The sequence below is a fragment of the Juglans microcarpa x Juglans regia genome, chromosome 1D, assembly GCF_004785595.1.
Source record: "Juglans microcarpa x Juglans regia isolate MS1-56 chromosome 1D, Jm3101_v1.0, whole genome shotgun sequence".
Taxonomy (NCBI): domain Eukaryota; kingdom Viridiplantae; phylum Streptophyta; class Magnoliopsida; order Fagales; family Juglandaceae; genus Juglans; species Juglans microcarpa x Juglans regia.
The window spans coordinates 41,762,600-41,788,053 of NC_054594.1; the positions used below are offsets into that span (position 1 = coordinate 41,762,600).

The following is a 25,454-nucleotide window of genomic DNA, read 5'->3' on the forward strand; positions in this document are numbered from 1 at the left end:
ACGGTGTAATTCAAAATCGGGAACTTATACAAGAGCTAGCAAGAAATTTTGGAACACAGAAAATACATAAACAATTCACGAGTACAGAGGACAGCTTGTCTTATATTTTTTTTTGCCAACACAGAGCGGGACAGTTAGCTTAATTGCCACAATTAAGAGGACCCACAAAATGATTACACAAACGTAATCTCACAAACTGACGTGTCTCCATATGAACCGTTAGATCTCATATATTAAAATAAAAATAATTTTACAATCTGACAGACCACATCAAAACATCAATTTATGAGATTATTTTTATGTAGTCACTTTGTGGTCACGAGTATTTCTCATAATGAATTATTGCAAGTCAGCCTGAAGTCCACAAAACAAAGACAGCGCGGCGCCTGATGAATGAGGTTATCCTAGAAGTGTCCCAATTATCCACAAATCATATTCCACCGTGTCCCCCATGCAAAATTTATATGCTATGTATGGTGCCGTGTACAAGACGATCGAGCATAATTAATAAATAATTCCAGTGTACTTTAATTTGATGTATGCATGGTTAGAATTCAAACATAACATTCGGACATGTTAATAACTCTGTATAATTCTCGTGTACCTCCTGCGTGCTGCAGCTTGCTTGCTTCTTTTTTTTTCTTCACGAGAACAAGACATTCTGACAGATACCTTATGCATCAACAAGTATTATATATATCTGGGTTTTACTGACGCAAACTCTTTTTTTTTTAAAAAAAATGAGAAAATATAAGATCAACATGAAAAAATTAATTTTTTTAATAATAGACCCTATTTTTTTTAAAAAAAAAAGAGTGCGCGACGCATTCACAATCATCATGACTAATCTAACATTACTCCAAGAAGAGATAGAGATGGGTATAAATTGCTGCAATCTACTACTAGAGAGCCACCTTAATTTAATTCAAAAGTTGACTACTTGGCTGCAATAAAGTGAAAACAACTGTAAAGTTTCTCAGAGATCGATCTTTCTTGCATACCTTGTCCACCGGTTTCTAACGGAAGAATAATAGAACATGGCACATTAACAAATCTCACTATATTACAACCACACAACATTACAGCTCACAAAACAAAATTGAATACAAACACGAACCACCACCATCTGCATGCATGGGGCAAAGAAGAGACCTGTTGTTGCTTACCCAAAAAAAAAAATAAAAAAAAAATTAAAGCACCTTACTGAAAAGGTAAAACCTATAATGGGGCATCCTCAAAGACAACCTGCAGTCCCCATACACGTGGCACTTTGACAAAAATCAATGCCTTCAATACCTGTTCCTCTTGCATGCTCACAAGATTTGAACTTCGTGGACCATACAGGATGCAAACCCACCAATGAGCGAGTAGAACACTAGTATTTTCAAATGGAAGCGAGTTTCAATCTCTTTTAATCAGATGGGTTAGTTCCTTTAATCAGCTTTTGAGGGACTGGAGCTTTCGGATGAAGTAACTTCTGATGAAGCAGTACTAGATGACGTATCACTACTGGAACTCACTCCATTCCTAAAGCTCTTTGATTCGTGGGAATGGTTTCTTTGCGGATCATTAGCTGCAGGTATTTGCCCCTCCTCTGCTAACCTTTTAAGAAGATTCATGACAGTAGGAAGGAACTTGGAAGACAGGGAGATAAGACCAGGTAGCTGTTGAGACACAGTTTGTATTAGAAAATTTTGCAAAAACACGTGAAAGTTTTTTTTTTTTTTTTGGTGATAATTAAAAAGACCAGGTCCTTGCTTTTCTTAGTAGCTCTTGTATACAACGTATACCAGGGTGCATACAGTATTTATCTATATCAACTGCACCAAGTTTTTATGAATATAATTCTTCTTGGATGCAAACAATATTTGTCTGTTAAAATCTCAATAAATCATTCAGAGAGGTTCACTTACCAGCAGAAAAATGAGAAACAGAAACAGAAAAATGAGAAAAGGAAAAAAATAAAGTGGAAACTACAAGGCTGCTCTTTATGGTACTGGTTGTGAGTAAAAATCTCAATTATGTGATTTGTGCCTATCAGATTTCAACTTTCATTCAAGAGCCTATTGGTATATGCAACAGAAAGTAGTTGAATAGACGAGTTCAAATTTCCGCACTTTCAAACAAGAAACCAGCTGTAGAGCTTCCTAAAAACCAATATTTCTTAGCCATCAATTAACAAAAAAATGGAGCTTAGACAGTCAAGATAGAATATGATACTCACAGCACCATGACGAAATTCACCGGAAATGTCCAGCTGCACCCATAAGGCCTTCATGAGTAGAAAAGCAACAAAGATAACACCCAAATACAAAGGATTTCTGCCATGAAAAGATAGTGGAATAAGCTAAACCATTGAACATCAGGATATGGGCATAAACCCCAACAAAATCAAATTTCATAATATATGAGAAATATGTACCTCAGGAGCGTCATAAACTCATTGAATCCCAAGACCATCAAAGCAACAATTGCCCATGGTGGTGGCAACCAGTTGTTATTACGCTTGTTGGCTTCCTGAAAAATTAAATAAGAGTGAAACAAATTCACCATTATTTCTCATGAAGTGAAAATGATTTAGATTTCACCTGAAATATGCATTTGCATACACCTTCAACTATGATATACGCAGATTTCACTAAAAAAAAGTGACTCAACATACTAAAAGAAAAAAGAGCTTGACACAATTATGCAGTATGCTGAATGTTTTCTAGAGTCGGATTGCAAAGAAGATTTTACAAGGCACACTGTACTTCTCATTCCTTAGAAAATAGTAAAAAGCCAAGAGAGACAAACAAGATCTAGGTCCATTTTTGCTCTAAGATCTGTCCCTTCACTTCTAATATTAACATATTACACAGGTTTGCCACTAGGAAATATTATATCCAATTATAAGAAATAACGGCAGAAAGAAATCCAGTATTTAGTAATCTAGGTTTTCGATCTTTTAAAATAATAAATATTTAAAATAAGAAAAATTATATTCTCAAGCCGGTGTGTAGAACACATCTAGTAAAGTGCTTACATGGCAGAATTTGATTTGGAGGATAAATTTTAAATTTTTTTGATAGGTAACAAAGAAATCAAGAAGATAAATTTTAAAATTGCAATCTTACAAATCAAATCTTATCATTTAAGTGATGTGGATGGTGTGCTACACACACCGGTTTGAGAATAGAATAACTCTTAAAATAATATTAAGCATTAAATCATTAATATGTAAAGTATCATGCCTGTGCAGCAATGGCCTGAGACACACTATATTCAGTCTCTGCCTTAAATTGCCTCCACAAAGATTTGCACTGGACAGGCGTAATCAATGTTCTTGAGGGTGGAACCTGCATGTAAGAAACCAGTCCCATCAACTAATTAGAGCTTAGGGGTAATAACAGAGGCAATCAAACATTGGGATAAAACAAGAGTGAGAGAGAAGTTGAATCATAGACGAGCAACAAGCCCACTTTGACAGCTTGATGGTATAAATTAATCAATTCTGAAATCAAGACCATATTGTGTAGATACTAGCATTTTTCTTCGGGTTTTTGGGGGGTTTCTGATAAGCAAGCATTTACGTGTCCCATACTCAACTCTCAACTGAGATTAATTTCAACCCAATTAGGACAAGCTTGGGGAGTGAAATGAGATGAGAATTTTGTGAATAGTAGTAAGATAGTTTGTGAATAATAGTGAGAAATGTTTTATGAGGTTTGGGAAATGAGAGAGAAAAAGTTGAATAAAAAATATTATAAAGTTAAAATGTTGTTAGAATATAGTTTTTAATTATTATTTTTGTTTGGGGATTTGAAAAAGTTGAACTTTTTTTTTTTTTTTTTTTTTTGTTTGAAAGTTTGGAAAAGTTGTAATGATTAGTTTGAAAGAATTTGCGTTTAAGTGATGTTTAGGAAGGAGATGGGATGGGATGAGAATTTTGAGATGAAATTTTTTTCCAAACAAGCCCTAAATTGGGGTTGGCTCTATAGATCATGAACAATTTAGGGACGTCCTTTTTTTTTTTACGAGTAAAAATTTATTAATATCAATAGGCGTAACCAAGTACATTGGGCGTATACAAGAGAAAGAAAACACCTAGCCCATAATAGAGAACCACTAATGAACAGTAAGCCCATCCAATATACACCAAGTCCGATTGGGACAAAACACGCCTCCTCACAGCAAAGCAAATCACTGTAACTACCCCAACCCCTTGTACAAAACTAAGACTCCACCCCTTCCTACAAGGACGGAGGAAGGACCCTTTTTTATAAATAAGATAGGCATATCCAAGTACACATGGAATATACAGTAGATACATCTAGCTACAAAGAGTAAAAAGACCAAGAAATGCCAGAAAACTAAAGCTGACAGAACATCAAGTACACTGCCACCAATCATAAAGAGTTCTTAAAGAGAGATCCTCCAGCACTTATCATAATTCTTGAAGCTTCTATCACTCCTCTCGCTCCAAATACACCACATTAGACAAATCAGGCTCATTTTCCAAAAAGCTTTACTAAGTTTACTGTAACTGAACTTTCCAACACATGAAAAGGTCCACTGCCAATTGACGCATAACTCAATCCAATCTAAAAATGGTAAGACAGCTAGCCATAAAGCAATAGCTACTTCACAATCTAGTAACAAATGACCACATGTATTTCTTTTGCTGTCGTTCTATCCCATCCTTTGTGTAAACATCCTGTGTACTAGGGTCTGGCCCCTTAATGTGCCTTTTTTTTATATATATATATTGAAATTAATTAACATACAAATTGCATGTCTGAAATTGTGCTGAACCAGACTAAACAACTTGGCATCATGGACATGTTGACAGGTTCAATTGGAGCTAAAAGTGCCAAAATTGAGCAGTTCGTAATCTCAGAGGCTTTTAGCAAGAAAAACCTTCTTAAAGAAACCCTGTTCATTAAATTATTTCTTTTTTATACCATTGAGATTTGAGAATAAAATTTTTTCAGCATAAAATTATAAACTATGGAAGCAAGAACTTCAGCATGGCCAAAAGTCACCTCTTCCCAAGTGCTTGAGGCCAGTGGATCAAATGTTGTGATGCTCCTATCTTTAACAGCAGCATTTGCAGAATCCACCAAAGCAACAGATAGTGTGTTCTCAATACTATCATTATCATCATCGTTCAATCGGGTGACAACCATAACAGACAGCAACTTTAAGGACTGGACAAATTAATAGAAATAACCATCAGAAATGCAATACAAAATCAAGTGCAACAAATAATAACTATATAAACTGTATCATACTGCAGAGCGAGCAGTTTTGGTGATTGCTCTGATGTCTTCGTTCCCAGTCCAAACCCGTGGAATTGAATCAGAATCATGACTAAACAATGTTGAAAACCTGTTTAGAACTTAAAGTCAATCGCTACAAGATAATCTGAAAAGATCATACATTTGGATTCATGAGTTGCTAGGAGTTGTACCTGTCCTTCATACGGATCAGGACCCTTCCTGCTTCTTCTCTTGATTTTGCTTCAACCACCCCTCTTGCATAGTTCTCCATATTTTGAAGCATGCTACCCTTGGTTTGTTCATCCATGTCAAAACCAGAAAGTGCACCAGAGAGCCCAGAGACAGCAGCTTCAGTCTCACGCCTAAGAAGTTTCCTTATTGCCGGCCAGGTCTCACTACTAGCTCCATCTAACAGAGCTTCCACAGGTCCTGATAAAGCCTCTTTCAGTTTTGCCTGCAAATTTGTGACTACCATCAGCAAGGTTACAGAAACTGCCTATTTTGCCGCCTTTATTTATCTATAGACACAGAAGACTAGTAAAACAAAGTTCTCCATATTTTATGAAACCCATGACAATATGAAAGAGTCATTGACCACAAAGGCACTGCCAGTTAGTGTAGGGACAATGGCCTACTGAAATTCAAAAGATGGTGAAAAACAACGGGAAAATTGCAAGGTTTTAATCATGCTGACTATCGATATTACTAGAAAGGGGTGTTCACTGTTCGCTCTTTTTACAAGGTACTCACACAAGTTACTGAGATACAATTTTCCTGGAGAAAGCTTTGGCGTAATAAGGCTCCTCCCAAAGCTTCCTTCTTTGTGTGGACAGCGTCTTCGGGAAAGATTCTTACTACGGATAATTTGAGGAAAAGAAATATAATCATAGTAGACTAGTGTTGTATGTGTAAAAGAGGGGGTGAATCGGTGAATCATTTACTTTTACATTGTGAGATAGCCATGACTATTTGGGATGAGGTGCTCAGCAGAATGGATTTAGCGTGGGTTATGCCGAAAACTGTGTTGGATGTTTTGGCTTGCTAGACCTTGATTCGAGGTGTGCGACAGATCAAAGCGATTTGGAAGATGATACCTATCTATATTATGTGGTGCTTGTGGCAGGAGCGCAATGAGAGGATTTTTGAAGACAGAGAGATCTATGGCGGAGCTAAAAATGTTATTTTTTAGGGCCCTTTGTACTTGGGCCATTGCTGTGGACTTTAATGGCATGGACTTTCATGAGTTTTTAGTTTCTAATGCTCCTACATAAGTAGGGCATATTCTAATTTTGTAATTGACACTTGTTTGGATGAATATATACTTATTTTACTTATCAAAAAAAAAAATATGAATTCTATAACAGTGTATACTTCTTTTGTCAACAATAGGCCACATTATCACATCAGACTGACTCAGTCTTTTCCATGGGCTTTTCTTTTGTTTTCTGTTGGTGCTACGAATTTATTGCTTAAACTTAAGATTAACACAATCAACCATATTATTTTAAAGTATTTTTTATCAGAAGTTAAAATTAACGAGTCACCTAATTCTGTTATCTTAACATTCTCACTATTGATCATACTATTTTTGCACAGTGGGCTGCCTGGAGGATGGCCATTTTAAGTTTAATGTGGAGCCTATGGAGAGAGTCGAGAACAAGATGCTTGGAAGATTGGCAGAAGAGCTAAAGAATATGTAGGTCAAACAGCTTAATACATGGATGGGAGCAATTATTACTGCTCTTTTTTTATAATAATTCCGATTTTTTTTTTTTTGTTCTTTTTTTTTGTATAATAATTCCGATTTTTTTGGTCCTTTTTAAACTATGAAAAAGGGGTTATCTCTTTCATACATCCTATATTAAGGTTGCACCCCTCGTGATTTTTTAATTAAATAAATTTACTTATCAAAAAAACATTGTCACCAAGCTTGAAGGCAGTCAGTTGATTCAAAAAGGCTAATGTAATTACCTCATAGTGGACTTAAATGGTCTCAGCTTCCATGATTTCCTTGTAACCATTCCTAGTTCCTAAATAGGTGTAATCACATGTATACTTTTTGTGTACTTGGGCTATACCAATCTCTATATCAATCAAATATCTTCTTACTTATCAAAAAAAAAATACCTCGTAGTGCGTAGTAATTTCAGAAAGCTTGGCAGCACGGACAGAAGCAATATGCATATCTATATCACGTCGAAGTTTATCCCTGACTTTGGATGTGTCCCAGTTTGCTTGTTCAATAACAGCATCTGCAAGACTGATGTATCAATATCTGCATTGTACTCAGGTTCCATACTGCAAACCCATCCAGTAAACTAAACCTCCCTAGTCTACTGGTATTATCAATTTCACATTTTCATTCATATAAAAGAACCAAAAACTCAACCTTTCGGACTAAAGCACATTTCGACAAGAACTTTCTTTTTTAACGCCTGGTTCCAATGGTCGATTGTAATTGATTTTAATGGCATGACCATTCATGAATTTCTTGTATCACTAAAACATCACTCCTAGGCGTTGCTCTTGTATATAACCCGTGTACTTGGGCTTTTGTCTATTCTTATGATCAATAAAAATTTTTTTATCGATAAAAAGAATCACGTTTCGAGAACTATAATTAACCGGTTACAACTTCTTTTGTGCACATAGTTTCCTGTATTTAAAAAGCCTCTCTATTTTTCCTTCTTTCAATCTTTGTTTTTCGCTTGTTTCAATTCATTTTGATACATGGAGTGGGAGTTTCAAAATTAACCATACCTGCACAACCTTCATCAAATAGAGCCATACACAACTGTGTGCAGTTACGAGAGGCCAAAGAAAACCCTTCACCACCATTCAGAGCTTTATCAAATACTTCCTTGAATTTTTCTAAAGTTCCCAACCTTACGTGTCCCAGCACAGATTGGAATGCTGGTTGGATAAGCTAACAAATTAGGAAATACAAACAATGAGAAAAGGTAACATAACTAAATAATTCAAGGAATAAAATCCTGAATTAGAGGTAATATCGTCCAAAAAATAAGCACAAACATTTTGTGTTTAACTAAAAGTAAATCATTGCAACACCAACAGCGCATGCTCTTAGAAGATTTTGAAGCTCCTTTTAATGACCCCCTATTGAGATATCTGCAGTATATGGTTTTCTGTTTCTATCAATTTGATAGACATGCAACAGGTAGAAGTGACCAGTTCGTAGACATGTATGAGTCAAATTACCAACTCAACTGAAAATATATTGCTAATAATCCAATATCATAAATTCCCACTTTCATCATACTTCAGTTGTGAACTGAACTTGAAGGAATCAAGGGTTAATCACAACTAATAGGCTCAGCAACACAAAAAAAGAAGGGGTGAAACTACCAAAGACAGCATGAGATTACAGCAGAGATAATTACCTGCAGCAATTTTTCTTCAAGCTGCTTCCGCTTCGCAGATCTGACACCTTCATCAAAATATGTAGCTTCCGCATCATACCTAGATGAAAAGAATAAAGTACTAAATACTGGAAAGAAAATCATATTTAACATTATTTATACACAGAGACATGAGAAGTATAGGGAACAAAAAGATGATTTCAAGTAAAATTTTCCAAACTTCAGCTTATAGCTCGAAGATGCATGAAAAGACGCAGAATCCAAATGGTGTTAGGTATGCTAACTAACAAGACGAAATTCAACATAGCCTAGCCTAATAAACTTGGGGTCAGCTACTGATCCTCATCAACTAATCAGAATCTTCAACGTGTATTCTTTTCCATCATTCCATCCCATATAAAATTATGCTTTTGTCACCTCCCTAGTTAAGATTTTTTTTTATAAGTAAAGAGTTTATTAATTTCAATAGGCATAGCCAGTACACTGGATCTATACAAGAGAAAACACCTAACCAAGTTATTCTAACCTTCCTCTGCCACTTTTCACTCCCTCAACTTAAAATACAACCCTCTTTCATGTCGGTACATTAATTAGTCTCCTTCGCACGACCAAACAACATTACCTATCCACAGCCACGACCATCAATACACCTTTTTCAATATGTTGCTATCTATTTTATATATATATATATATATATATAAGTAGTTATCTTTTTTTTATAAGTAAACTAGTGTTATTAATCCAAGAATGGGCAAAAACTGCCAATTACAAAAGTCATTATGCCCTATCTATGTAGTCATTATAAGTAGTTATCTATATTGGTTAAACTTGAAAATCTATCATCAATCTACCCGAGTACATGATCCATCAAAGTAAAAAAATCCTTCTTTATCACATCGGGTGCTCACTTCAGTGAAGTGTTCTAATTTGCTGGTTTTTCTTCTCTCTCTCTCACTCTCTGTTTTTTTTTTTTTTTTTTTTTTTTTGGGGGGGGGGGGGGGGGGGGGATGTTCCCTTTTTGAATGACCGATATTCTTCTCCTAAGGCGACCCCTTCGCATGCACAGCTAGGCATGGTGAACACAAATTAGAAAACACATATTAACATACAACTAATCTATCCAGATCTGCCAAGCAGCTAACAAAATGCATTTTCTATCAAACAACTTAATTAATCCTTGGAGTGCTAAACCACCAAAAAAGGTCCATAAAATACACTTACTCTGACAGAAAAGCATAAAAAATTGAAGTGAGCTTTTTCCCAAAGCCAGGAACAGGACCAGACTGCACAGCCTCTTCCAAGTGACACCAGTCCTGTGGTCATTTAAAGCAATTTGGATGTTGGAAGTTCATGATATTGACCATAATTGAAGAAGAAAAGTAACCAAAACTGTAAATAAAAGCATTTGAATATGGACTGCAGGTACCTCATTTGCAGTAAAAGCGGAATATTTTTCATGAGCGATTTCTTCACAGCGTACAGTAGCCACCATAACCTAAAAGTGGATGGATCTTGCATGACATAACCAAGATAATATTCATATACCACGAATGGCCTCTGTTGCACGAGTATTACCTTGTGAGCAGGAAGGTCAAGGTCCTTGTTCTCCTTAATAACTTTCCAAATTTGTTGTGCACTAAAAGAAAACCCAGAAGCAGGAACTACACCCCTTCGATCTCCCGCAAGCCCACCAGGAGTAATGGAATGAAAAAATCGTTGCCTTAAGCTAGCAACCTATATTTATAACGAGTCTATAAGCAAAATACACAACATAATCATCTGGCCAAAAGTTAGCTCAATGCTCCAGACAGAGACACAAATTATTGTAGGCAAAGAACTGAGACACAAATAACCATAGGCAAAGAACACGTGCAAGTGCACATGCATGCGCACAAATGTGAACACACACAGAAATTTATAAATATAATTACTTGAATTCAACAACTAAAAAAGAGGATTATATCATTGCAGAGAAGCCCCGAATAAGAGACACCTAGTGCAGAGATGCATACCTGCTCTTTAAATTGCTCTTCTTTTTCTTCATAACTAGAAAGAGCAACAACTTCAACCTGAAAATTCAATCTTTGTATATATAAATCCATGATAATTATTCCTTCTTTCCACGACTTCAACCCGACAACCATTAATAATATAAATCATATATGTATGATAATTATTCCACACATAAGAAGGACATGTATAAGCTAGAACATGAGGTCTTACATTAAAAAATTCACTTAGTCGAGTTTCCTTGTGCACGTGAGGCTTTGGAACAGAGTCCCATATCTGCAGTTAAAGAGTATTATAACAACAACAACAAAAACAATTCTAACAATATCTTTAAAAATTAAACAAAGATCAACAAATTAAGGAAGAATGTACAAATCTCTTACCTTCTGAACATCTTCTCTTAGAACAGGTTCTAAATTTTCCAGCGGTGTCTATAAACAAACAATGTTAAAAACAATTCAAAGCTCAGCTCAACTCAACAAAGAATCCTTGAACCAATTACCCACAGGAATGACAGAAACTAAAACGTGAACGATAGATAAAGAAAGAGAGCTCTCTGTCCCGTATACTTGGGCTCTTGTGTACTCTTTTGATCAATGAAATTTGTTTATCGGTCAAAAAAATAAATAAAGAGAGCTCTCCTTCAAGGTTCAGAATGAATTACACCAGAAGAGAGGAACACACCCTTGTTTTATCCCGTATTACAAACATTAAAGTTGTTTTACGTGGACTGAACAATCGCATCATGACCTGAAAGCAGATACCAACATAAAGTCGAATGAATGAAACTTCCAGATTCTGAATGACTGCTGATATATTGTGGGTGGATAGAGATACCTGGAATACAGTCTTCAAAAGAGGCTTATTTGCAGCTTGCTCACGACCAATATCATGACACCACCTGCAGAAAGGGGCTCAAAAAGATCAAATTTATAAACTACAGAAGCAACCATGCAAAACACTTAACAAACAGAAATACTTGGGCGTTTTACTAGTTCTGCACCAGAACAACTCACATGTTTATAAGCACAATATCTGAAACAGCAAGAGCAAAAAGGGCACTCTGTTTCTCAAATGCAGTATCATCCTAAAAACAAAAGATAAAAATATTAAAAATATGCGGCAAGTTATTGCTATCCATATCTCTTCCCTTCAGAGTTTACATTTTCTTAACTTCAACAGAAACATAAGCATTCATACACTTATTTTTCAATTCAAACTGTATAATTCCAACATCTAAAACAAATGTATTCATACATATAAGCAATAAAAAAAGAACTGGAAAAGGAAATAGGAAGCTTGCTACAACAGCAACAATTGGAAATGGATAAAGTTACTCAGAAAATCTGGGACAAAAAGCACCTCTCCACGTTCTCTTCCATCTGTACCCTCCAAATCCATAACAAGAGTGCAAGGCTCAATACCAGCACATCTTGCCAACCAAATACCTTTAGTTGTTTGGGACCTAAAAAAGCAGCAGATCCAATCAGCCCAAGATCTCTGATCAGAATACAAAGTAACCTCATATTAAGAGAATTGTTTTTTTTTTATAAGTAATATTAAGAGAATTGTGATAACATACCTTCCTCTAAAGGCATCCATCTCCCTGAAGTTGGTACCAAATAAATGATTTAGTAGAGTGCTCTTCCCTGTTCAGATCATGGAAAAATATGTGAAACACTTAATTTTCCATGTTAAGATTGATGTAGGCTGTAATTGACAGTTGCAATGTCCCAGTAAAAATAAAATAAATTAAAACAAATTCAGTAACAACTCAGCTACATCAGTTAAGGAGAAATGTAATATTTCATTTCAGTATGATAGCCAATTAGCCATGCCTCACATTGCGCAATCCACTTCCAACTTAGTAAGCTTCATTCATAACGCATAAAGTCTTGTCTAAAAAACTGTTTCACCTTTATTCACAAGAACATGCTTGTTGTATCTCAAATTGAAAAGATAAATTTTATTGCAAGTAAATCCTTCCCAAAAAAAGCAAGACTCATAAAGATAAAACTAAAAATCAATGAGCTTATGGAGAGAAAATAATGCATACCGCTGCTTTGTGGGCCCATGATTGAGACTACGGCATATGATAGTCCACATTCACCTAATCTCACCTCCGTGATAAATTTGTCAATTCCAGTGACATTGAATTCACCATCCCCATCAATAAGTTGGGTTGAGCAAGAGCCATCATTCTTTTCTGTATATCAGTGACAAAAATAAAAAGGTAAAGGCTTCTGAAGCTTCAAATTTATCATATAATCGATTTAGCAGGAAACCAACTAAACGCATAAAACCTTTCCATTATCATCACAAGCATTGCTGTGAAATGAAATCTAAGAAGACTGAGCTGGCACAACAATCCTCCCTTATTTACAACAATCCAAAATATCTTTTCTAATTCCAAAAGTGCAGCCACATTAATCTAAACAACCATATTGTACAAACCATCTATAAGTGCATCATTTCCTTCCTAGAATAGGAAAGTTAAGAGTGACTATCCGCTCGGCCTTAAACCATTGTTGTCTTCTCCAACCAACTAAATAAACAAGGCAATAACAATCACAATATATGGCACTTGACACTGCACTGGGTTGCTGAGAAAACTGAGAAAAACCCAGAAACCAGAATAAATGCAAAATTTCTGCGTGTACTTTGGTTCCTTACTAAGCAAAATAAATCATTACTACGCATTAGGCTTTCAATACCGTAATTTGTAGCAACACGGCCTGAGAGGCAACGAAATTTAAAATTCACAAGCCCGGTTTATTATCATTTCGTTTCCTACATTTTCTCAGTGACCGAACAAATAGAAAAGAAAGAATCTATTCGCGATCCACAAGCAAGGAGTTAGATAGATCAAAACCTTAAACCTAAATAAAACTGGCCCAAAATCAATATCTTAAAAAATAAACAAATAAGACCCATTAAATGAACGGGATTCTTAACATCAATCAAAATTAAACCCCACGACAAAATTTGACAAGCCCAAAACGCAGAGGTACTGTAACTTCCGTTTTCCGTTACATTTGAAAAACAAAATTGAAATCAATCAGATGCATAGAAAACGCAGAATTAATTGAAAACTAGTCATAATTACGGGATTGTAGCATAAATTTGATTGTATCATAGAGTCAGAAGCTCACCCATGTCGAGAGATTGAGTTTGCCTTAGATTGCTCAATCTGGGAAATGGGCTCTGGGGAAATGCGCGAGACGGAGATCGATTTGGCTCGGAGAAAGAGGGAGAAAGTAATTAATAGAACAAAAATGAATTGATATCTTTATGCTCTTAAAAAAGAAGGGCAGGCTCGACCAGTCGACCCTCTTGTACAAATTGTTAAAAAGAAAAAGGAAAAATGCTTCTCGCCCTTTATTACCCTTTGTGGTGGGGCTGGGAAGTTTACTTCCTGCATACCCTTTAAGGTCACTAAAATCTTTTTCCCTCTCTTCTTACTGTATTAATAATTTATGAAAAATTTTATTTTTCATCTCTATATATTTTTTTTATTAAATATGTAATATATGAATAATAAATAAAAGAATTTAATAAATTTAAAAATAATAAAATTTAAAAAAATGAAAAAAATTTAAAAATAATGAATAATAAAACTCATAATTTATAAGAATTATTTTATGTAATTATAATTTTATATAAAATTTATTTTATTAATTTTTTAAAATTTTAGACAAGTCATATTTACTGTTATGTCAGTCAATTTGTAGGTGTAAATAGTATTTTCTATAATTTAATGCAGTATATGACATTATCGGTCTATCTTTATTTTTTTTTATCAATCTTATTTTTTTAAGAAAATCCAAGTATTAATGAATAATGACACATTAATACACGAAAATACAAGTGAGTATTCGTAAATTTTTATAAAAAAAATAATAATTAACTGTTAAAGCATTTATCCAGAATTAAGTTGGTTTTTTCTGCTAATATTGGATCATTTTAATTCTTATAAAACTTTAATATATAGATTTTTTATCAAATAATTTTTGTCAAATCGACGTTTACCATTTCCATCAATATAATTGGGCACATTTTTTTTTTACGTAGATTTTGTATTTATTTATTTATATTAAAAAAAATTATATAATACCTGTATATTTCATAATTATAAATATTATCTCAAAAGTTAGACCCATTTTTAATACGATCAGGTGTAATCCTAATTCCATTTTTAAAAAATAAAAATTCTCCCAAAATTAAAAACAAAGCAAGAACGTAAATCCAAGGGTAGGTGTGATTATGGAGAAATGGGTCTACACGGACTCTGGTGGGACCGACCGACCGGCCATTTACCTTTTTGAAAGGAAAAACGGCTACATTTATCATTAAAATTTAATGGTGAGGCGGATCCACGCGTGCATCCAACTTCACTGTGCCCATAGACCAACATTCCTTTGTATCAACAAATTGGCTAGTTTTTTTTTTTTTTTTCAATATAAATAAATATTTTGGCCATAAAAATAAATTTATGCTGTTTAATGTGATATGTGAGAATATAAAATTAATTTTATTATAAAATAAATTTAATAAAAAATCATATTAGTTATTAAGTTTATAAGTTTATTCACAAAAATTATTCAACACACAAATCTTTTTAATTTTAAATCTTTAACTTTTTTTATTTAATCATTATAATTTTTTTATACTTTCAAATAAAATATAAAAAATAATATTACATTTTTAAATTTTAAAACAAAAATAATAAAATAATACTAAATACAGATATGAGATATACGAACTCCACACACTTTTGTTGAAAAAAAAAATAGAGTCCATTATTAAAAAAATAAAATTGCAACACCCATTATGTACATAATCAGTATTGAAAAGTTTACATACATACCGATTAATGAATGTATTAGTTTCGATCTAAGAAAGTTTAGGATATTCAATTTTCGGAGTGAGTTTTTCACTTTGGACTGATTGGATTTAATATATAATTTTTTTAATGATAATTTAATTATATAATTTTTATGACTAATTATAAATAATTATGTAATTTTCTTATAATAATTCAATATTTGCAAGTGAGTAAAGTCATTGTGAATCTTCACTTTTTATTTATGTGCCGCTCGTTTATACAGTTTACAGATTTTAAGTTTTTTTTTAATATTTTTTAATATTTTTAAATATTTTTAAAAAATAAAAAAATATATCAATATATTTAAAATCACTTCTTTAATCATTAAAAATTAATTATTAAAAAAAAAATCTACAGTAATACATTAGAGCGGTATTTTTTCGACGTGATACAAGCTTTTCTCTAACTATTTATCTATTACCAGAATCGATTGATGAGATATAATTTAAATATTAACTATTTAAATGACAATTAAGCGTGACTGGAAATTCAAAATTAAGAACTATGATTAAAAAAAATAATTGATAATCTATGGTGCGAGTCCCGTTGATTTTGTGTACTGATTCTCCCTGGACTGAAACTGAAAGTCGAAACCAAACCTGCTAACCTAAACCGAAGGGGAAGCAGCAGAAAACAAAACCTGTACGTACCAAAATCCATATTATCCCTAAAACCCAATCTCACTCCTCTTTAGAAGTGGAAGAAGGTGACGAGGATGATGATGGGTACTATCTACGGCCATAGAATGACGGTGACACTCTTCTTGGTTCTCCTCCTCGCCTCTTCAGCCCGCTCCTTCTACCTCCCTGGCGTCGCTCCTCGCGATTTCCAAACTGTACGGCTCCCAAATTCTAAATCTATCATTTCACTTTTTGATGCTCCATTCTCTGACTTCCATTGATTATTTCTTTGCTTACTCCATAGTATTTTGTGGGTTTCTATGATCTCCGTTGGGTAAAACAATGATGGATCGTGGGGTTTTTTTTTTTTTTAATTATTATTATTATATATATCTGGGATTCAGGATCTGGCTACTGGTTGAAGTTACTCGTGGTTTACTACGAATGTGCCAGATCGAGCTCGTGATTTGAGGATGAAATTTCTTCTACTTGATTAGTTTTGGGTGGTTGATGTATTAGGTTCTTATGTTGTTCAGATCTAATAAATGAAGTTTAGTTTGATCTTTGGTCTTGTTTGGGTGGCGCTTAACGCCTTGTTTTATGGTTCTATTGGTGGAAAAGTTTGAAATGCTAGAGAATTTGTTTGCAAGTTTTGTGAAAAACAAATTTGAGTCAAGGGACTGAATGAATACATAATAACGTCATTGCAAAACAGGAACAAATTGGCAAGTGGAAAGCATGAAAAGCTATCAAATGGGACTTTGGTTTCTGTAATTTGATTTGACAATGTTGCCTATTCTTCAAAAATTTTGTTGCTTAAACAAGGGTATCTAAGTGCTGATTACATATTGTGGAAATGATGAGAGAGCATGGAAGGGTAATGCTAGTAGGACGAGCATTTCATGTATGAGATTGGCATATATGCAGGGTACACGACTTGGGATTTACCTATATAATGTGTATGGTGGTGTCACCCAACAAACCCAATATAGGATATTATGCAGGCTGTGGGAGTTTTTTGCTAGGATTAGTAGTTTAGTCCGCATTTACTTTTTTATTGATTTTGTTAAAAATATAAATATCGATTTTGGAACTCTTATAAAAAAAAATATATATCGATTTTGGAACTTGTCAAAATTTTTTTTTATCGATTTTGTTGTGTTTTACATGGTACTTAATCCATTCTGCTTCGGAAGATTTACAAAATCGTTGCTATCGCTATTGATGGAATGAAATTTTCAGCCTTCTCCTATCTCATTTCAATTCCATGGATAAGAAGTTTTACCAAAATTTGACTTAAAACTTACAAGTTCTTCTTCTTCTCCTCTCTCTCTCTCTCTCTCTCTCAAAAATGGCACAACCCAAGTATACAGGAGTATACAAGAGTCACACCTATCAGTGTTCTTTTTTCTCTTATGAGGAACCATCCTTCTTTCTGGTGCCATGATGTGAATTTGATGATGATTTGCTCAGAAATACATGAATTGTTGAACTTAATATCAAATTACTTGATGTACATGAGAACTTAGTTCTTTTTTTTTTTTTTTTTTTTTGGGGGGGGGGGGGGGGGGGGTGGGGTTTGTATATTTGAGAATCTTGTTAAGAAGTTTCCACTTTGCTTGATTTTCTTTCAGTCTTATTTTATATATATATATATTTTTTTTTTTTTTTTTTTTCTTACGGCTGCCTACTTTGAACAGGGTAATTCTCTGCCTGTCAAAGTGAACAAATTGTCGTCTACTAAGACACAACTTCCATATGACTACTACTTCTTAAACTATTGCAAGCCCAAGAAGATATTGAACAATGCAGAAAATTTGGGAGAAGTTCTCCGAGGCGACCGCATTGAAAATTCTGTCTATACCGTGGGTATCAGTACCATTTTTTGGTGCAAAGAATCTGAATATCAAAGAGAACTTTTTTCTTTCTACTTATAAAAAAATGTATAAAAGAGTACTTTTGCATGTAGTAATTTTGGTTCTTGTTTCCTTGTTTATTGTGGCTCTAAATTTATTAATTATACCTCAGTTCCAAATGAGGAAGGATCAGTCATGCAAAGTCGCATGTAAGCATAAGCTTGATGGTGCATCTGCCAAGAATTTTAAGGAAAAAATCAATGATGAATATCGAGTTAACATGTAAGCAATAAATTTCTTTGGTATCTTTTATGATTTTCCACTCTTGAGTTTTATAATTTTTTATCTGATTTCATTGGTGTCAGACATTACCCTTAATATATTATAGTTTGTACTAAAATCTCCACAATGCGCACACAGGATTTTAGATAACCTTCCAGTTGCTGTTCGAAGACAGAGGAGGGATGGAAGTCCATCAACAACTTATGAACATGGATTTCGTGTTGGGTTTAAAGGAAGCTATTCTGGGGTATGCTTCAGAAGCTAATTGCTAGTGTAAAAAAAGTTTTTTTCTGCTGTTTTACACATTTATTTGTTTTACAGAGCAAAGCGGAGAAATATTTCATAAATAATCACTTGAGCTTTAGAGTCATGTATCACAAGGATCCAGAGACTGACTCTTCTCGGATTGTTGGGTTTGAGGTTACTCCAAACAGGTGAGGTGCCCTTTTTCTTGCTTTTGTTTTGGCTGGCGTTTGATTCCTCTTGGGATGCAATATTAGTTTAGCTCTATTGTGTTTGTATTGTGAATGAACAATGATGAATAAAAGGCATATTGGCTGCAACTGCACATTCTGAATAGAGATATGCTATTCGATGGAAAGGAAAAGAATCAAGATGACTCTATTATTGATAAGAGTCCTTTCCTTCAAAAGGCAAGGTTTACGCTTGAGGATGTTTCCGAGGGTAAACATGTTTATGCTGTGATTGATGTGGACAAATGTAAGGTTTAATATTTATATTAAGAACAATAGGTATTTCTGTCAGAAATACCTGGGGAAGGTGAAGGTGGGAGCTGTTTGGATAATCCTTCCTAGTGCTGATTGCTCAGAATTATCTACATCATAAAGAAGGGTTGAATTAGTGAAGAGTTGTCTATGGACTGAAATGTTTTGATATTTTCTCTAGTTGTTTCCAGCTTTAGTTTAACTTTGGCTTGAGCTAGTTTAATCCCAAAACATGTCCTTTTGTTTACTAGATGATGCTGCAATGTTGTTTGCATTATATTAGTCTGTTCTTTCTCTGTCATATTTTCTCGTGCATATTCTTTCCTGCTCATGGCTTGTTTTGGTGTAATATAATGTTTCTTCTTCTGATTTTGAAGAGTTACTTTTGGGAGTTTTATTACAGATGCTTGTTTGTTTTGCTTATTTACATGCTGTTTGCTGCTCTTTTTGGAATGTTCTGCAGTACAGTATAGAAAAGATGAAATTCTACTTGGGCTATGCCTACTTTTCTCATTAATAAAATTCTACTGTAATAAAAGAAAAAGAGTATAGAAAAGATGAAATATCTGTTTTGATGTACTTTCAAATTACTGGCTTAGTATGTTATTCTCTTCTCATCTGTCTCTGTAATACTCCAAACAGCATTAATCATGAATATAAGGACTGGGATGATAAGAATCCTCAATTAGCAACATGCAACAAAGACACCAAAATCTCAATGCAAGGTAACACTGTTCCGCAAGAAGTTGACACAGATAAGGACATTGTTTTTACCTATGATGTTTCCTTCAAGGTATTCAATTGTCAAGCTCTTGCCCATTTCCCTCGAGTCATCTTTGTCCCTTATTACATGGCATTAACTAGTTGGTCTGTTTTTTTCTTAGGCAAGTGAGATCAAATGGGCATCCCGTTGGGACACATATCTCCTCATGAATGATGATCAGATTCATTGGTTCTCCATCATAAACTCTTTGATGATTGTTCTCTTCCTTTCTGGCATGGTGGCGATGATCATGATGAGAACTCTATACAGAGATATTGCTAACTATAATCAATTGGAAACCCAAGATGAGGCTCAGGAAGAGACGGGATGGAAACTTGTCCATGGAGATGTTTTCAGGCCACCAATTAATTTTGGCTTGCTTTGCGTCTATGTTGGTACAGGTGTTCAGATATTTGCAATGACACTTGTGACAATGATATTTGCATTGCTTGGTTTTTTATCTCCTTCCAACCGAGGGGGGCTTATGACTGCCATGGTTCTGTTGTGGGTTTTCATGGGCTTATTTGCTGGTTACTCCTCTGCACGTCTGTACAAAATGTTCAAAGGCACAGAGTGGAAGAGGAATACCTTGAAAACTGCATTTATGTTTCCAGGTATTCTTTTTGGAGTATTCTTTGTCCTGAATGCCCTAATATGGGGTGAACAGTCTTCTGGGGCTGTGCCATTTGGAACGATGTTTGCTCTTGTCTGCTTATGGTTTGGCATATCAGTGCCCTTAGTCTTTGTGGGTAGTTACTTGGGTTTCAAGAAACCAGCCATCGAAGACCCTGTGAAAACTAACAAAATTCCTAGGCAAATACCTGAGCAAGCATGGTACATGAAACCGGTCTTCTCTATTCTCATTGGAGGCATTCTTCCATTCGGGGCTGTTTTCATTGAGCTCTTCTTCATCTTGACATCAATATGGCTGAACCAGTTCTATTACATCTTCGGCTTCCTTTTTATAGTGTTTGTGATTCTTCTAATCACTTGTGTGGAGATAACAGTCGTGCTATGTTACTTCCAGTTATGCAGTGAAGACTACTACTGGTGGTGGAGATCTTACTTGACTGCCGGCTCCTCTGCACTCTATCTTTTTCTATACTCTGTCTTCTATTTCTTTACCAAGTTGGAGATCACAAAGCTGGTTTCAGGCATCCTATATTTTGGATACATGATAATTGTATCTTATGCTTTCTTTGTCTTGACCGGTTCTATCGGCTTCTATGCATGCTTCTGGTTCGTTAGGAAGATCTACTCATCCGTTAAAATCGACTGATCTAAAGATGCTGAAAAGAGTTACGCAAGATGAAGATGAATTCCAGACCATGACAGGAAGTGGAGAAGGGATAAAGATTAAAGCGAAATTTCCTTCCCACCCTCAAAACCTTTATCTATCTTCTTGATGGTCGCATAGGGCTTGGCCCATTATTTTGTTTACACCTTTGTTAATGTCATCAACTTGGGCAGCTTGAATAGGGGACCTTGATGTATGGCTACTTGTATGATACTCGTATGGGGACAACACAATTACAAGTCCAAAATTTTTTAATGTCTAGTGTTTGATATCTTATCATTTGATGGGTAGTATTACTTATAACTGAGGTGAGAATCTAATAATGCGCCCCTGGCGTCAATGGAAAATATGATCTTTTTTGCACTTGCTTGTGTGGTAAATGGGTAACAAAATGTACATAGCAAAATAACAGTATGCTAATATTGTTTGATTTATAATTTAACTTATATATCTTTTGTAAACAAAACTGTTTACAAAGGGGAAGGTGAGGTCGTGGGAGTTATGACCTCTTTGTATAAAAAACGAAGTGAAGATGGAAAATTAACAACAACAAAAAGAGTTACCCTCAAGCAAGTTATGAGCCTATGGCTAATAGCGTAAAGATCAAACACCGAGGCTACATTGGCCATGCCAACGACAAACTCAAGGCGGAGCACAGATTTTGGAGGGTTCTGCCACTCCTGGGTCAGCATAACTAATCCATCATGAGCTCATGATTATATTTGGTTTCTAGTGCAGGTTCATATAATACTAAGCATTTGATGGCTCAGACTCGAATGGCAAGTTCGCAAGCTTGGCAAAAGTTTTACAGTCGCAGCTTCCAGTCCAGCACAGGGTGCACATCCACCCTAATCCACTTGGCTCCAAAAAACTAAATCCGAAGTCAACAAAATGTTTTACGAGCATTTTTTTTTTTTTTTTTTTGTGTAAGTAAACAAATTATATTGATCAAAGAATAGGCAAAGTCATGTACAAAATTCTAAAAGAGAAGACAAAAGGCAGCCCCTAGGCAAGGTAGGCGCATTATAGATAAGAAAATCATGTAGATCCATGCTATTGAAATCAACAGCAATGGCCCATGTACATAGTGTTCTAAAAAATAAGTCTTTAAGCTCCTTCAACGATATCTCCTTGTCTTCAAACATCCAATCATTGCGCTCCTGCCACAGACACTACATAATGCATATAGGGATCATCTTCCAAACAGTTTTAATCTATTATACGCCTCCTAAATTTGTCCAGCTGGCCAACAGTGCCACCACCGTCTCCATCATAACCTAACCTAAGTTTAAACTACTAAACACCACATTCCATAATACCCTAACTGTCTCACAATGTAGTAAGAGATGATTTACAGATACCCTCCTTCTCTACACATACAACACCAATCGACAATGATTACCTTTCGTTTCCTCAAGTTGTCAATTGTGAGAATCCTCCCCAATGAGGCTATTCACAAAAAAAAAAAAAAAAAGAAAAGCTACTTTGGGGGGAGGGGGTGCCTTATATCTCCAAAGCCTCCTCCACGGGAATTGAATTTTGGGTCCTTGTGTGAGAGTCTTGCAAAAGGAGCGAATCGAGAATACCCATTTACCAGCAGGTATCTACCACAATATATCTTCCAGCTGATTGCTCAATTTTATGGAGTACAAAAAGTTATAAAAATCTACAAAGCTGCTCATTTCTCAGTCTTGTGCCACCCTACTAAAAATGATGTTCCAATGGATTTGCCCCCGATTTCTCCATGACTTCTGCCACTGATACATCTTTATCACTTGCAAAATGGAAAAGTGATGAAAATACCTCCTGTAAAGTATTATTACCGCACCAACTATCTCTCTATAATTTAATCATGGCACTCTCCCTCAACTAAAGTCTAGTGTGTGATTTAAGGCCTCTCATCCTCTCTTAATGTGTTTCCCACTACATGCACCCCTCTTACTCCCCCCCCCCCCCCCCCATAAGCCTCCATATTTGCTCTCAATCACCACCTTCCATAGGGCTTCTGGTTCCTTATGATATCTCCACAATCATTTGCCAAGTAACACCCGGTTGAAGATTCTCATCTTTCAAACTCTCAATCCACCATTAGAAATGGGGCATATCGTCTCCCACTTGACTAGGTGAAACTTGAACTCCTTCCCACTCCAACAAGATTTCACTCCACTCAACAAGAAATCCCGTTGGAGTTTCTCAATTTCAAACGTCACACTTGCAGTTATAGGGAACAATGATAGAAAATACGTTGGTAAGTTAGATAAGGTACTTTTAATCAAAATAATCCTACCACCTTTTGACAAATATATCATTTTTCATCCTGTTAGTCTCTACTCTACTTTTTCAATCACTCCGTCCCATAAAAAGGATGCTCTCAAAAAACCTCCCAATGGAAGGCCAAGGTAGTCATAGGAAGTGAAACTATCTTACACCCCAGCATATTGGCCAGCAGTCGTATATAAAGAACTCTTCCAATTGGCACCATCTGTGATTAATCGAAATTCACTCTTAAACCGGATACTGCTTCAAAACAAAGGAGCATGGCCTTCAATGCTCGAATCTGATTATGATCAGCCTTACAAAAGATAAGAGTATCATCTGCAAACAACAAATGAGATATGTTAATGATTCCCCTCTCCGGAGTTCCGATCGAAAAGCCATCCACCAAACCATTATTAACCAAAATCGAGGTCATTCTGCTAAGCGCCTCTATCACAATAACAAACGGCAATGACAATAATGGATCTCCTTGTCGTAGGCCAAGTGTGCTATAAAAAAATCAGTTGGACTACCATTCATCAACACTGAGAATTTTGCCGTTGACATGCACCTACGGATCCATGACTGTCACCTCTCTCCAAAACCACACCTCCCAATAAGGTAGAGAAGAAAATTTCATTTAAATGATCATAGGCTTTTTCTATGTCTAGCTTGCAAATGATCCCTGTTGTGCCAACCTTCATTCTACTATCCAGACATTCTTTGGCAATAAAAACCGTATCTAGAATCTATCTCCCTTTTACAAAAGCATTTTGGGGTTTTATAATAATCTTCCGCAAAACCTCACTTAGACAGTTCGTAAGCACTTTAGATATTATCTTATATACCCCATTCACTAAGCTTATGGGCTGGAACTCCTTAATCTCCGTTGCCCCCACCTTTTTTGGTATCAAAGCAAGAAAAGTGGTGTTAAGATTTTTCTCAAATTTACTAAACAAGAATCACTCCTGAAACAACTTCATAAGATCTTCTTTTAACACTTCCCAACAAGTTTGAAAGAAGCCTATAGAGAAGCCATCAGGCCTCGGTGCCTTGTCTTTTAACCATTTTCCTCACTATTTCGTAGACCTCCACCTCCTCAAAGGCCCTCTCCATCCGAGATACATCATCCGGTCCTATGGAGTCAAAAGCAAGACTATCAAGGGTAGGTTGCCATCCCGCCTGCTTAGTTAGTAGCTGCTTAAAGAAATCAACTACATGATTGTGGATTACCTACTCTTCCCGTCACTTAACCTCGTCAATTTTCAGCATTTTAATATTGTTATTTCTCCTATGAGAGTTAGCAACTCTATGGAAGAATTTCATACTTCAATCTCCTTCCCTTAGCCACAAAGCTCTCGAATTTTGATGCCATGACGTCTCTTCTAATAATATAATCATTTCGAGGTCCGCAACCAACACTGTCTTTCGTGCTAGTTCTTCTTGTGTAAGAGGCCGAGTCTCTTGAAGTCTCTCTAACACTTAGATCTCTATCACCTTGTTTTTCTTACACTCCCTTATATCTCCAAAAGACTACATATTCAACAGTTTCAAATCTTTTTTTAATGCTTTCAGTTTACCCGCTAAGATGAAGCTAGGGGTACCATGAATCTGATGCGAAGACCACCATTGTCTCACCCTTTCTACAAAACCTTATGATATTAGCCACATTTTCAAATTTGAAATACCGTCGCCTTCTTCGGAGACCACCACAATTAAGCATAATAGGCCAATGTTCCGAACAAAGACAAGGCAAGCGCCTTTGCCATACATCCGGAAAGCGACTTTCCCATACTAGCGATATTAAGAAACGATCTAGTTGAAACCAAGTCTGATTATTAGACCACGTGGATGAACCCTCTGCTAAAGGCAAATCCACCAAGTTCAAGTCAAATATGCACTCTGAAAACTCTGTCATTGCTAGCCGGCATAGCCGCACTCTTTTATTCCCCGAACACTCGCTTGAAAATCTTGTAACATTAAAATCTCCCCCAATACACCAAGGGAGGTCTCACAAGCTATAAACTCCAGCTAATTATTCCCATAATAAATCATATTCATTTGACTTGACAAATTTGGATTTTGCTCTTAATGTGTCAATAAATTAAAAAACCAATAC

At 35.4% G+C, this 25,454-nt stretch overlaps 2 protein-coding genes across 2 annotated transcripts; one reads left to right on the forward strand and one right to left on the reverse strand.

The window, feature by feature from the left end:
- Window positions 1-972: 972 nt before the first annotated feature.
- Window positions 973-13,969, reverse strand: LOC121258101 (protein ROOT HAIR DEFECTIVE 3-like). Its single transcript, XM_041159467.1, has 23 exons — window positions 13,804-13,969; window positions 12,708-12,857; window positions 12,234-12,300; window positions 12,014-12,116; window positions 11,668-11,738; window positions 11,489-11,552; window positions 11,336-11,401; window positions 11,035-11,082; window positions 10,865-10,927; window positions 10,654-10,710; window positions 10,217-10,375; window positions 10,068-10,136; window positions 9,863-9,954; window positions 8,663-8,741; window positions 8,022-8,187; window positions 7,389-7,513; window positions 5,453-5,715; window positions 5,274-5,370; window positions 5,025-5,189; window positions 3,234-3,338; window positions 2,423-2,517; window positions 2,225-2,321; window positions 973-1,664 (listed from the first exon to the last, which is right to left on the reverse strand). Exons 1-23 carry the CDS (start codon window positions 13,805-13,807, stop codon window positions 1,434-1,436), a joined length of 2,436 nt encoding a protein of 811 aa, XP_041015401.1. The 5' UTR covers window positions 13,808-13,969; the 3' UTR covers window positions 973-1,433.
- Window positions 13,970-16,099: 2,130 nt separating this feature from the next.
- LOC121258680 (transmembrane 9 superfamily member 7-like) lies at window positions 16,100-21,332 on the forward strand. Its single transcript, XM_041160226.1, has 7 exons — window positions 16,100-16,371; window positions 17,857-18,021; window positions 18,185-18,294; window positions 18,433-18,541; window positions 18,616-18,728; window positions 19,662-19,812; window positions 19,904-21,332. The coding sequence occupies exons 1-7, from the start codon at window positions 16,252-16,254 to the stop codon at window positions 21,059-21,061; spliced, it is 1,926 nt and encodes a 641-aa protein (XP_041016160.1). The 5' UTR covers window positions 16,100-16,251; the 3' UTR covers window positions 21,062-21,332.
- The last annotated feature ends 4,122 nt before the right edge of the window (window positions 21,333-25,454 follow it).

Bases quoted from the DNA above. Each gene is read 5' to 3' on its own strand.
- LOC121258101 (XM_041159467.1), bottom strand. The intron at 11,739-12,013 runs GTGCTTTTTGTC...TTTTGTTTTTAG, and splicing joins ATGGAAGAGAACGTGGAGAG to GATGATACTGCATTTGAGAA. The intron at 1,665-2,224 runs GTGAGTATCATA...GTGTCTCAACAG, and splicing joins GTGAATTTCGTCATGGTGCT to CTACCTGGTCTTATCTCCCT.
- LOC121258680 (XM_041160226.1), top strand. From the start codon at position 16,252: ATGATGATGGGTACTATCTACGGCCATAGAATGACGGTGACACTCTTC. The intron at 16,372-17,856 runs GTACGGCTCCCA...TACTTTGAACAG, and splicing joins CTCCTCGCGATTTCCAAACT to GGTAATTCTCTGCCTGTCAA. The intron at 19,813-19,903 runs GTATTCAATTGT...TTTTTTTCTTAG, and splicing joins CCTATGATGTTTCCTTCAAG to GCAAGTGAGATCAAATGGGC.